The sequence below is a fragment of the Atractosteus spatula genome, chromosome 9, assembly GCF_055471065.1.
Source record: "Atractosteus spatula isolate fAtrSpa1 chromosome 9, fAtrSpa1.hap1, whole genome shotgun sequence".
NCBI lineage: Eukaryota > Metazoa > Chordata > Actinopteri > Semionotiformes > Lepisosteidae > Atractosteus > Atractosteus spatula.
Window position 1 is genome coordinate 50108129 of NC_142714.1, and position 13612 is coordinate 50121740.

The following is a 13612-nucleotide window of genomic DNA, read 5'->3' on the forward strand; positions in this document are numbered from 1 at the left end:
GCCTCTTGTCATTTGCAACCTTTCTTGTGTTCTTACCTTCGGACGAAGAGGCGGAACAGTTCTCTGAACTGCCTCAACAGAGCGGAGGAGCACAAGGGAGAGGAGGTCTTGGGAACGGGCTGACTCAGCGACTCCTGTGGATCTGCTGAGGTGGGGCTTTTCCCCCAGAGCGAAGCACTAATAGCACCGGGCCCAGGCCAGCAGCTGACCTGCCCGTGCTGAGGGGCACAGACCGCACTGGACACGCAAGCAGAGGGGAGACAGTGCTGACATTATTATTATCCACACAGGGGAGCTGGAGCTGGAGGAATCTGGGGGCCACAGTGGTCTTGCATCTCCCCGCGTGTGTTCAGGGAGATCAGACAGGGGGAAAAGGGGGCGCACAGTCAAACTAGAGGCAGTGCAGGAGTGAAGCAACAGCAGGCAGAATGTTGTGAAGAAACAAACCGGTTCGCCTGTCCTCCAGCTCCGCCACTGGGCTCTGTACCTGGGCTGGGGTTCCGGCCGTTAATCGAGCCGGCTGAACGGCGGCGCTGTCGATAAATCATCGCTTACCTTCACAAACTTTCCGCGGAGAGCTGCCAGCGGGGATGCTACATTTTAATTGAATTTTAGCTAGGTGATAATTAAAGCGGTAAATTATCGCCTCCGCGCATAAATTAAGTTTGCCGAGTTGGGGAAAATGCTTTTATTTCATTTCCAGCGCGGGCGCGTGAATCAGTCAAGATAAATAAATCACCGCGAGATCGGCACAAGGCGAAACCGTCCCGTAAGCACTTTCACCGAACCGGCAGTGATCGAGGGAGACCTGAAGGTGACTGTGAGCATTTCTGGGCTGTGCCAGGTAAGACCAGCCTCGATTAGGCTACAGACAAAAACGTCCCCGAATTCCAAGGGCCTTTAGCATGGGATACGAAACATAATCACATCGTGGTGCGCTGTATTACTGCCGGCGATTTGTTCAGATGCAGTACATGACTGATCAATAACTTTTACTGGCCTGCGTGTTATTGTTGATCAGCTCCGAGAGCCTAAGCTAACGTGTCAATAGATCATTCAAACGCAACATGAACACGTAAGCCCCCGGATCCGCATGGTCTGTGTCCCAGAGTCCTTAAAGAGGTCAGTAGCCACCATTAGTCATTTCTCCCAAGCTCTTTCAAATCTAGACTCAAACCCTCTTCTCTGGAAGGGCCTTTACTTTAACTGGCTCTGTTCTTTACCCCTCTGCTCCTGTATTCCGTATTCCCATCGACTATCTGCTTCCACAGTGCATTTTCATTGTGTATGTATTGTGCATTCTTTGTTGTTGTTCTGTAAAGCATTTTAGGGGCATATAAGTAAATAATGTAATGATTCATAATCTGCGCTGCTAATATTAATGCAACAGGAGTTAAGGGTTAAATGGACCGTTGCGTCTCATACCTGGAAACCAGCTGGCTAACGCCTGCCCCCTTGTGGACAAATTGTATATCGTTTCTGAAAGACCGCTTCGACAGTACAGGACGATAATTTACAGGTGGAAAAACATTATTTTTAAATATATATATATCTTTATATTAAGAAAGTTATTAATTGTGTGCATAGTAACGCCACACATCAACAATACAAAGTTTTAAAGTCTTTAGTTATTGTTCCTTAATTTTTAGTTATTTTTTCTAAAGTTTCTAAAGAAATTCAGTTTTATGTAGGAGCATCATTTTTAATCGAATGTACAAAATTCGTTCGACTGCCATGATTTTTTTCAAAAGACCGATTTTGTTACGGGTTTTAAACAGTACTTCTTCGCAAGAATCTGCTTCGCTGCGTTGAAGCTGATCAAATAATCACGTGTCCGCGATTCCAGTCGGCGGTCAGTCAACACTGTAAGATGTAGCTCGCAATTCTATGTAATTTGGAACATGTTATGAAATATAATAAAAGATTCGTTCAAATATAATTGTGTTTGCGTTAGAATCTCACTGCCGAAATAGCTCAGTTGGGAGAGCGTTAGACTGAAGATCTAAAGGTCCCTGGTTCGATCCCGGGTTTCGGCAGCTTTTACTGAACACCAACAAAATTGCTGAATTTTATTACTGCGCGAATTCCTCGTTTTGTGATAAAGTTCAGATGTATTTAATCGGTAGACAGCAACTATGCAACAGACGTTTGCATATATAGCGGAGACGAAGACTTTGAATTAATTAATAAAATCTGGAGTATTTGTTTCGGTCTGAATCAATTCATTGAAATAAACGTTCAAAAAGTAATTTCAAATTTAAAAAGCAAAGCGTCTGCAACACGCAGTCCAATGGTTTGTACCGAGAACAAATATATACCAGACACTACTTTTACCTAAATAATTGCACTTTGTGAACACCAGTTGAATTTATAGTGTCCAATTTAGGGTTGCAAACCGTGACAACACTGTCGAAGTTTTTGTTGTATTTGATTTGGGCAAGTGGGAACTACCACCCGGCCTCCACACTCCACGCCTTTCTTGCGTTCAGCTTTGCTTTCTCTCGCGGCGAAACCCCAGCGCCCTCGAGCTTCCCTCTCGCGCAGAAACACGCCACTCCCACCCCGCGTGCGCCAGGGGGAGCGCCTGGCCTCGCCTGCGGGCGGCTTGGCAGGAGCCGTGGATCAGTCACGCGAGAAGAGAGGCGGAGCGTGGCTCGCGGTCAGGCGCGGGTGGCGTCTGGTTTGCGCGGTATCGTCACCCGCACGGAGAATTATTGATCCTGAGAGAACGAGCACCGCCGCACCAGGTCCTGCCGGTCTCTCCCACGGGAGGCCGACTGTGGAATTCACGGAGTTTTTTTATTTACAGGCTCCCGGTTCTTAGGGTGACCAGACGTCCTCTTTTCCCCGGACGCGTGTGTGTGTGTGTGTGTTTTTATGGCCATGACAAATAATGTTTAACTTGTTTCATTGTATTTCAAAAAAATGTTTTGTTAAAATAGATCATTTATTCAACCAAGGAGGACGTCTCCTAAGTTATGACGTCTTCATTTTTTCCTCGGATATTAAGACGTTTGTGTTAAAATAAAAAAAAACAACAACCTTTGTTTCCTTGTTTGCCATTATGGAAGAGAAACAGCAACCCTGCAACTGTTTAAAAGTTTACTAAGAAATTTAATCAAAACTAGAGAGTTTACATCGATTTTTTTTATTAGGGAAAGGATATTCATTACTTTGGGGGCGTGTGTCGAGTGTCGATTATCCCCTCCGTCCTCTTTTTTTGAAAACCAAAATATGGTCACCCTACCGGTTCCTCGTGTTAAAAAAAAAAACATCTTGCAAGGCGTCGAAATAAGAATTTCTCCAGTTTCATTCATCAAGATGACGATGCGAATAAGAATTTTAAACCAATATTGCAGATTTATTACTATGAGTACGCGTTAGCTATTCCAAACCCGGGAATACCCAGAACTGCGAGACATTTCACTGCAGGTCCGACAGTGCAACAGCCTGGTGTTGGAAAAGGAGGGTACCCCTATCCGCCCCGGACGAATGGGGTGTCCACAGCAGGAGCCCTCAATCCATCAGATTTTTTAGGTAACCTTTAAATCCACAATTTCTTAAGGCCTGGAAGAATTGGCCAAGGCTCAATTAAACAATTAAAAACTTGTTTTTGTGGTTTCAAATGGGATTCTGCTGTTATTCGCTCTGTGGCTTAGGATCTGCGCCTGTGGCTGGAAGGTTGCCGGTTCAAATCCTGCGGCCGGCAGAGGAATCCTACTCCGTTGGGCCCCTGAGCAAGGCCCTTAACCCCAACTGCTCCAGGGGCGCTGTATAAATGTCTGACCCTGCGCTCCGACCCCCAGCTTCTCTCCCTGTCCGTGTGTCGCATGGAGAGCAAGTTGGGACATGCAAAAAGAAATTCCTGATGCAAGAAATTGTATACGGCCAATAAAGTGATCTTCTTCTCAAGGACGCTCAAGGACCAGTGTTCTTTTTATCGAAACTCGACTTGCTGAATTGATCAAGTGCCTGAATGGGTGTTTTAGTTCTTTAAGTTAGAGGTAAAGACCCTTAACAGTAACCTTAAAGACCCTTAACAGTACCTGGACTGGGACTCTCCGGCTCCAGGGCTACAGACCCCCTGGTCTACAGCTTTTCCATCCAGAGGGGTTATTGACCAGTCGGCTCATTATGGCCTGAACTGGACCAGTTTGACAGCTTCCGTTCTTCAGGAGAACTCTGAACGAACCGTGAGAAGAGTTTAGCTCGTTCTGTCCGGTATCAACGCAGCGCAGTCCAGCGATCGGACACTTTATAAAATAAGCAGACCAACAAGAGAATCTTAAATATCTGCAGTCTTTATTTTAACAAGACTAGACATTTTTCACTTATGTCACTTTAGCATCTATTCCCTCGCTCTCCTTCTCTGCTCCAGTCATAGTCATCCGATACAAAAGAAAATAGGTTCCAATGGATTGTTATGGTCTCTTTCAGAGACATCTAGAGTCTTTATAAAATCGCCGTCTGTGTTTACACACTTTCGGTTGCTCACACCCGACACCTGAACAGGACCCACTGTGTGCGGACATGGGCCAGGCTGGTGGGGCCGCCGAGGCGGTGCGTGTGTGGGACGGGTCTGGTCGGGCCCCCTGGGCACCCGGTCTCTGAGCACGGGCCCAGTCCCGCCCATTCCTGCCCCAACAGACAAACACACCTGTACCCCCAGCATCAAACGCATACCGCCACAAGTCAGTGCGGCCACAAGAGACGGCGGTTCCACAAGAGAAACCGATCAGTCACCCCAAAGAGGACCACGTGGGAATTGAGGACATGACAGCACCCTGAAATCCACTGCCAAGGAGGCGACGACGAATCCCGATTTTCTGTTGGCCGGCAGTGGTCGCCCTCTTTGAAGCCGAGCGCGCTGCATGCTGAAGCAGCCGGGCGGCGACCTCCTGACACCCGGGTGCCCAAAGACGGACACTCTCCGAGGAGGGCACACTGCCTGCCAAGCGCCCTGCCTCCCCATCAAGAAAAAAGCTCTTGGTAAACGGACAACCTGAAGTTAAAAAAAAAAGTAGCTAATTCTTCAAAAACCTATAAAGAACATGCCATTTTTACCTGCGTATATAAATATAGATACTTTAAGTACTGTATATCAAATACCTATGGATGCAATCTTTTTTTTCCTGTGAGCATGTCTGATTTTTCAAAAATGCCTTTTTTTAAAAAAAAACAACAACATGCAATTAAATAATTTACTGTACAAGAACTGAGGACGCGTGACAATGGGAAGTCTCCGAGGGTGGATGAAGAGAGCCAGCGACTTGCTTCCTGCCAGTCTGGCTCATTCCACTGGGACTAACTGCAGTCGGAACTGGAGGGACTGGCAGCCGGCAGGCAGGCGCCCTGCTGCAGCCAAGGAATGACTGTGAGGAACAGTCAAGCTGAGGGACACGCCCGGCCGTTCCTCTGTTAAGCACTGCTGTGGTTCCTACAGTTTCATCTTACCCTGTATTCACTTCATACTGATCAAAGGCTCAGCCAGTATGAATAAGTATACCTAGAGCACACTGTTCAAGGTACACAATTCAAAGGGCACTTTTGGCATAAATTATCAGGTATGCAACTACACCCCACTCAAGGCAGGGGTGGCCTGGAGCAGGACTGGCCCTGCGGTGGTGGTGGTGAGGGTGGGGGTTACATTTTCCTACAAGAGACAGACATGCATACGCACCCAGACAATCAGGCCTCGAGAATTGGATCTCTACCGCCTCCGAGAAACAAAGGCATGGGGGTTTTGCCCGCGGTGCCGTCTTCATGCAATGCGCGCGCGCGCGCACACACACACACACACACACACACACACACACACACACACACACACACACACACGAACAGACTGTGACACGCACACACACGCCACCACACAGACACCTCTCACTGACTGTCTGGAACACCGTGTCGCCAGGGCAACACCTGCAGAGGCAAACTGCATTAAAAAACCTTATATTTCAAAGAAAATCTGTGTAAAACTTGCTCCCCTCATGGCATCTGAAATACTGGTTTAAGCTACTGATTTGTTCGGACAATCCAGTCTTGGTTTCTTTAGTAAAAACACTATTTTAAAAAATCAGCACTAGGCTGATGCTTAGTGCTACTGGAGAAGCTAGATTAAGCCGTCGCCTGAAAAGCTGTTTTGCATTTTTCCTGTGTGCAATGAGCTGCTCAAAGCCGCGTGAACCCTGGGCACAGATCCTCGGCGCTGCACGATCACAGTCCTGCCTTTGGACTCGATGTGCTCTGCTCAGGCTCGTCAGCCAGAAACACCAGGCCTCCCTCCGACTTCTCAGCTGCCAGGCCAAAGGACCCGGAGCGGCTGGACACCGGGGGGTTCGCTGGCCGACACTCGCCCACCCCTCGCTTCGCCGCCGTGCTCACAGCGCCCCTGTCTGGCCGGGAGGAGCTCAGGCAGGCGGGTCCGGTGCGGGCGGCGACCGCTGTGCGTCTCGGAACAGTTCTGAACAGGTGCCTGTTACACCGAACCAAAATCTCCTCTGTGCAGCACAATCACAGAACTACACCCTACATGGAAAGACTATCTCATTAAAAAAAAAAAATCACGCTTAAAACATTGAAAAAATCAAGAACAGGTGTGGGCCATAAAACGTTACTTAAAATATTGTAAAAAAAAAATACCATCTAACAATCGCATTGTAAAAATCTACCGAGGATTTCCTGCGAGAAAAGCAGGTTGTGTCTGGGGCTGAGAACTAATGGACATACACACAGACTGACTCGCACACTAACTCACAAACACACACACACACATCACAGTCTTGCACCGACAGCGTCTGCGGTGACCCTCTCACAGACACGCTCACTACTGGGGGGGAAAGCAAACAGGAACACTGGATTAGAAGGCTTTTCGGCTTTCGGGGGGGGGGGGGGGTGCAGCTACAAGGCTGCAGGGATGGCTTCCCGACCTTGGGAAGGCGGCGGCTCGCTTGTCTGCCCCCAGCGGTGCACTCGTGTCCGTCAGAACAGGAACAGAACAGGAAAACAGAATGTCCAAAACGAAGGGAAAAAAAAGCTGGAGTCCCCAGCTGGCAAGCAGGCCAGGTGCTGACCACAGTCCTGAAGGCGGTCTCTCTCACTGAGTGTCCTCCTCCTCCTCCTCCCGCTCTGCCCCGCCCTGGGCATTAGCTCTGTGGCGCCAGCAGGGCCAGGGCCGCGGCCGCCAGCGCCAGCACCAGAGCCGGGCCGCCCGCCGGACTGCCCGCCGCCCCGCTGTCCGCCCCGCTGTCCACCCCGCTGGCCTTCGGGACGACGACGCGCGGCTTGATCGCCGCGGTGGGCTGGAAGTCGAAGTCCGCCGTGCACTGAGGTCCCTCGCACCCGCTGCCACTCTCCTCGCCGCTGCCTTCCTCGCCTGCGGGGCAACATGGCCGCCGTCAGCGACGGGGGACCCGGGCTCGACCTGCTCGGCCTGGTCGGAGCTACGCCCACCCCCACCCCCCTCCCACTGCAAGGAGCTGCTGGTTCTGCCCGGCTGAGGTCCAGACTCGGGAGAATCAGGCCAGCAGCTGCATCACCACTGATCCTCACCGACTCTGCATGGTCATTAAAAATCCCAGGGAGCTGCTCAAAACGAGTAGGGCAGTTAACTCTGGTGTCCTGGCCACATCTCCCCCTGGGCCTTCACCAGACATGGCCTCCTAATAATCCCCATCTCTGAACTGGCTTCATCACTCTGATCTCCTCCCCACTGACAGGCTGAAATCCCAATCACAGTGACATGGCCCAGGCTCAAACCCGAGATCGCAGGCAATCGCCTTCTCTCACGGAGGAGTCGGTCGGCCCGTTACTCACTCATGTCGAAGAAGGACACGTCGTTGCCGCTGTGGGCGCTCTTCAGCTTGTTGGTCATGATGCGCAGGGTCAGGATCTGCCGGCGAATCACCGCGTCAGGCTTGGTGATGTCCACCTCCACGTCGGGGTTGGTCACCTGGTTGGCTAGTCCATTTCCCATCACCACCGACTCGTACCTGGAGCCAGAGGGAGGGAGGGGGGGATACAATCAAGCCCAGTGTATCTTTAGTGTTGCTTTATCCTGTACAGGGTTGGGGGGGGAGCTGGAGCCCATCCCAGCATGCAATTTTCCCAGAAGCCAAACCTGGCGGCGTGTCTCTGGACTGTCTGAGCACACGGGGGCACACGGGAGCACCCGGAAGAAAGCCACACGCACACGGGGAGAACATATAAACTCCATACAGACAGCACCCAGAATTGAACCCAGGGCCCCAGCCATAACCACCCCGGGTCCAGAATTGAGCCCGCGGTGCCCGCAGTGAGGGCGCAGTGAAGACGTTGTGAGATGGGGACCCCACCTGCTCTTGGCCGTGCCGTTCCAGCACTCGTCCCCGGTGCCGATCCGCTCCCCTGTGCACACGCTCTCCGGCAGCGTGGACCAGAACTTCTTGGCGTGTTTCAGCTTCTTCTTGATGTCCGTCACCTGGAGAGAGGAGAGAATACCTCAGACCACCACGTGCAACAGGTGTTGCCGAAACAGACGACCTCCCTGAATTAAGATTAATCCATCACTGGGGGCAAATCGACTGCAAAATCCCTCAAAGATCAAGGACAAGATCCTCAGCGTGTCTGTGGCACTGTGGAGCTGCCCTACAGACAGCAGTTTGCAGGCGTGGACCTTTTTAACAACAGCCCTGCAAACCAGACCTCTACTGCAAGAGATCTACTCTACTGACTGTGATATATACGTTTAATCTGAATAAAAACACAAAAACTATCAGTACCATTGGTGCGGGGTTTGTATTTCAAGGGTCCAGAAGAACACACACTGCAGTATGTTCACAGTGTTGAGTGCTGTTCAGCAAAGCCAAACAGTTTTGCAAGTTACCAGTTTATATTATGGAGATGCTGTGAATCACAGGAGCCCATTGAGGCCTATCATGATCATTGGGGTTACAAGTAGCAGACTGATCTGAAATGAATCCTGACTGGTCAATCCTAAAGCATCAGTTGCCAGACCTGGACAAAGAACTGCCCGCTGCCTTACCAGTCTGTCCAGGCTGGTGCCAGCTGCGGTTGTAGGCCTGGCGTCTGGGCTGTAGGGGCGGAATCGGGCGGCGAAGCCCCCCTCTCGTACCGAACGTTTGGACACCTGGGCGGGCCTGGGCTGGCCACACCCCTGGAACACCTGGGAGAGCGAGCGAGGGAGAGGCTCAGGTTAGATACAGGACTGGAACAGAAACAGAGCTTAGAAATACAGGTCTCACAGAGAAGGAAAACAATCGAGAGAAGAACAGTCAATCGAATGTACAGCGCATGGGCTGTCAAACCCCACACGTCTCGCACAGCAAGAATGAGCGACCAAGGATGTTTCTGCAGCTACTCCCCGACTCCTAGCCGCCTGCGGTGTTTCAGAGCACATGATCCTAGCAGCGAGGAACCTCCTGGGCAAGGGCAAGCAAACTCTGGAGAGAAGCCAGTTTGCACCAAGAAAACATCTGATGTACCAAAACGAGCTCTGACCGTCACGGCCCTATCCCACGTTCTCGATCGCTTGTTGGTGCTTCTGCGTAACGGGAGGAGCGTGGCCACTTGTGTTCAGGAAACCTCCCCATCGGAGTTCTGGAGTCTGTAGTTGAGATTAATGTAGGCCAGTTTAGACTTTATTTGCTGCTGCGTTAACACGGACAAGTGAGATGTTTTCAGAAGTGTGATGAAAATCAAACGTTGGATGTGAGCGTCGCCTAAACGTCCGCATCACACGTGCAGGCGTAGAGGTCACGGATATCTGAAATTATTTTTACAATGAAACGGGAATACACCTATAATGACCTCATTTCCTTTCTCCGCGACAGGTGGAGGGGTGTCTCCTAGCAGCTAGCGACACCCCTGCCTGTTGTAAACACCAGACACGGCTGTAACGACACAGCAGCCACCGGCGCCTGCAGACACCTCCGGTGGTGGAAGTTCAGGAAGTCTGAACGAAACCCGAAAGGGCGAGCGGCAGTTTGTCCTATTTTATCGTGCTTTTGCAATTGAACAGTAGTGAATATGATTTTTCTTATGAATACACATGGATGTTCTTGTGGGGATTTTTTCTACACTTCTAATGAACACGCCAAATGAAAGCCAACACTGAGATGACGTCGCTAGCTGGCGTCTTCTGCCATCTTGACAGAAATTGTGCCAGACACTGTTACACTGTACCACAATCCTTACTTGTGTCCACAGTGCAGAAAACGAGCCCAACCGTGCGAGAAGCTGCCCAGAATTCATCCTCGTCTCATCATTCCAGCCGACTTTAAGGAAGCCCATGCAACAGAGAACGCTATCCATCTCAGTGCAAAGAAGAGGGGAACAAACCCCGGCGATCAAGACTGTCCTTCCTCTATCAGAAATCTGCTGTTCCCTGCTGCAGGGTCACCTCAAGACTAAAAAACCCCACCGACACACAGTGGGTAGTGGAATACAGCATCATCATTTCCAGGAAGCACAATGTCATTTCATGAAATTTGTGTTAAATATTGACTTTTTCAAAAAAAAAACCCACAGTGCTAGGGAATGTTTAAACAAATAAATACATCCACGTTAAACACTAACGTGATAAACAGAGAAAGCCTGCTTCAACAGGTTTAAAGCTCAGTTAATGTGTAACCCAGTTCAATCTGCATTTAAAAGCATCTTAATGAGCAGTGGAGCTCAGCTGTGGCGCTGAGGGCTTACAGTAGGACTGTGTCTATAACTGTTCATGAAAACAGACAGGTGGGACAGCAGATCTGGACTTGCATTCATTAAGACGAGGAGGACTGGCCGACAGCCCTGGGAAAGCTTTCAGACTGAAACTGGTCAACCCAAGAAAGAGCCGCGCACGAACATTCGACTGCCTCGCTAACAGGACCGGCTGCGCTCTCGGGGGGGAAACAAAGCACAGAGGTCACGGCGCGCGGCGCGGCTTTCGGAGGAGCCCCACCTTCTGGGAGACCTGCATGCTGTTCTCCTGCATGTTCATGATGGCTTCCGAGATCTTCACGTCGATGGGGTCCATGACCGACTCGAAGTTAAAGGGCCCCTCCAGGCGGTCGGCCAGGCTCAGCATTGCGTCTGTGGGCGGGGGAGGGCAGAGGGGTGTGAACCTGGGTGCTTCAGCACACAACAGCAGCTGCGGCATTATGGATAACCCCGCAAAAAACCCTCTTACCACCTTTTATAGTAGCAGACAACTGAAACGTCTTGAGTGTATGTCACATTTAAGGGCATTCAAGCAAAGCACACACTTGTTGCTGAATTTCCACATGAACTGCATTTCTCAACTTTAGCCATTGCCCTTCAATTTCTCTCTCACTCTGGCTCTGGCTCTGTCGTCATATTTCTCTCATATTTCTCGCTATAGCGCTGCTGTTCTGTTGCATCTCAGCAGACAGAATTCCAGGAATCCATCATGGGCCGTGCGGGAGCAGGTTCTGCTGTGAGCTGCTACTCGCATTCCTGCTTTGGCAAAACTGGAGGGTCGGATATAGAGTTTCGAACAAGTCTGACCCCGGGCTGCAATAAGTGCAGTACATGCTCCTGGAAGCTGCCGTCACTAGAACCTTGCGTGCTTAAGGAGCTGACTGAGATTCCTCACCACAGCAGGGGAATGGAGTGTGAACCAGGCCCGAGCGCCACGCACTGCCTTACTGACACACTGAACTGTGATAATCCCTTCAAGAACGAAGTGAATGTGTGCTGGCCGGGACAAGTTCATGCACTGCAGCCCACTTGCCACATGGGGGAGCCAGTTAGCAACTCCACGCAGCTGGCTAAACTCTGCTGGATATGGGGCTGTATGAACTATGACCTACAAAAGCAATCAACATTCCAGAAGGGGCTTCAACTCAGTGATCGATAAAGAAACTCTCTCATGCCATGCAAAGGAAATACCACATAAACCCTAAATAATTTAGATGACGTGTTAACATACCTATTCAAATTTAAATGATCATGCCAGTACAACAAGCAATTCTTAACCCTTGCACTGCGCAAATGTTCTGTACACAACACCGTTAAATGAACACAGTTCCGCCGCAGTAAAAGGACAAATTGTACAAAATGCACTGTTACACACTGGAACAGAAAATGTGTTTTTTTTTTTTCCCCGCTGTACAACATGAGAGGTCTAACACCACCACCAGCACTGCTCAGGTTAGTTAACCAGAATGCAGCTCCAGTACCTTAAAGCCCTGCTCGGCCGTGTCTCTTGTGCATGCTGACACACACCGACCGGCAGTGATCTTCCTCCTTGGGCTGCGCCCGCGGAGAGGGGCCACGGGCACCCCCTCGTCCCCCTGCGGGGCGGCAGGGACAAAGCCGGAGGGCTGGGAGCGCGTGTTGCCTGGGACGCAGCTCCGAGTGCCCCTGCCCTGAGGAATGTGCTGCTCTCTTTCACAGGCGGGACACAGAGCACAATCGGACCTCCAGCAGGGCTGGCTGTCACCAGCCTGAAGGGGCAGCGAAGGGGGTCTGATTGAGACTTTTCTCTTTTAATTTCTGGAAGGCGGGGAAGGGAGGGGGTGAGCACTCTTCTTTCAGGAAAATGTAAATCGGATCCCCTACATTCTTGCGAAATTCCTGTGAAAGTCTCCAAAGGGAGACTCGGCCATTATTATTAATTTTCTCCATCTTTAATCCCATTACATCATTTTAGATTTTCCGAGCTCCAAGAGGGGTTTGCGCCAAAGGGAAATTGCTCTCTCCAGGCAAAGTCCATTTGTACAGCCTGCTTTCGAGCCAGGCAGGGACAGAGATAAACCGACTGTAAAAGCAACAGACCAACAGTCCACATGTTCCCCTAAAACACATGCGATTTTTTTCTTTTAGTTCCTGGAACAGACAAAGCAGGCTGTGCTTACAGGGAACTTTATCACCCCGAGTCGCTGGGCAAGCTTCAGAGAAGGTTAGCGATGACGACCATCAGCTGGCTGCTGAACAGTTGCGTTACGACTGCCAGGGGAAAAACATCTTCACATGACTGTGCAGGCAACTCAACCCTCCATGTGTCAGAGGCCGCAAGAAGGACACGAGAAGACGTTCCTGTTTGCAAACTTTTCCACATGAGAAACAGGAGGCGACAGCAGGGAGGGGGTGACCGGATCCAATCGTGTCCCGAAACTGCAACACGGCCCCTGCATATCGCAAAACCCCCGCTAGGATCGCAAATGCTAAATGAGAAAGCCCTGCTGGAAACTGTTTTTGGACCATTTCAAGAATTTTAATGCCTTTCCAAGTACTCCCTTTTTGAGTCCTGGCACAGGCATGTTTTAGGTTTTTTTTGGACCCGAGCTCAGACCCCCAGTCCCCTCCCGCCAGCTCACCCAGGAAGTTGTTCCACTCGCTGTCGAGGTCAGCCTGGTTGGCCAGGCAGCCCTTCATCACGTTGAGGCAGTAGTTGCGGCAGGGCTTCAGCGTCACCTGGCCGCTGCAGTAGGGGCAGTACATCATCTTCATGGCGGCCCGTACGCAGCTGGGGGAGGCGTTCACCTGGGTGGGGGGGGGGGGGGGGGACACAGATAACATCCCCAGTAAAGACTCAGGCCTGACAGTCAAGTGAGCTTAACTCCTGCAGCTACTGCCCTGGCCCCCAGTCCTACCCCTGGCCTTG

At 50.7% G+C, this 13612-nt stretch overlaps 1 protein-coding gene and 1 non-coding gene across 2 annotated transcripts in view; one reads left to right on the forward strand and one right to left on the reverse strand.

The window, feature by feature from the left end:
- The first annotated feature begins 1963 nt into the window (after positions 1 to 1963).
- trnaf-gaa (transfer RNA phenylalanine (anticodon GAA)) lies at positions 1964 to 2036 on the forward strand. Its single transcript has one exon. It is a non-coding gene; the product is annotated as a tRNA-Phe (tRNA).
- Positions 2037 to 4285: 2249 nt separating this feature from the next.
- Positions 4286 to 13612, reverse strand: part of gpc4 (glypican 4) — a 40771-nt gene continuing 31444 nt past the window's right edge. The window contains exons 4-9 of the mRNA XM_088925746.1: positions 13326 to 13491; positions 10946 to 11076; positions 9023 to 9163; positions 8334 to 8458; positions 7816 to 7991; positions 4286 to 7375 (exon numbers count right to left, since the gene is read on the reverse strand). Coding sequence (XP_088781872.1) covers positions 7146 to 7375; positions 7816 to 7991; positions 8334 to 8458; positions 9023 to 9163; positions 10946 to 11076; positions 13326 to 13491 — 969 coding nt within the window. The 3' untranslated portion in view covers positions 4286 to 7145. The remainder of the gene's footprint in view (positions 7376 to 7815; positions 7992 to 8333; positions 8459 to 9022; positions 9164 to 10945; positions 11077 to 13325; positions 13492 to 13612) is intronic.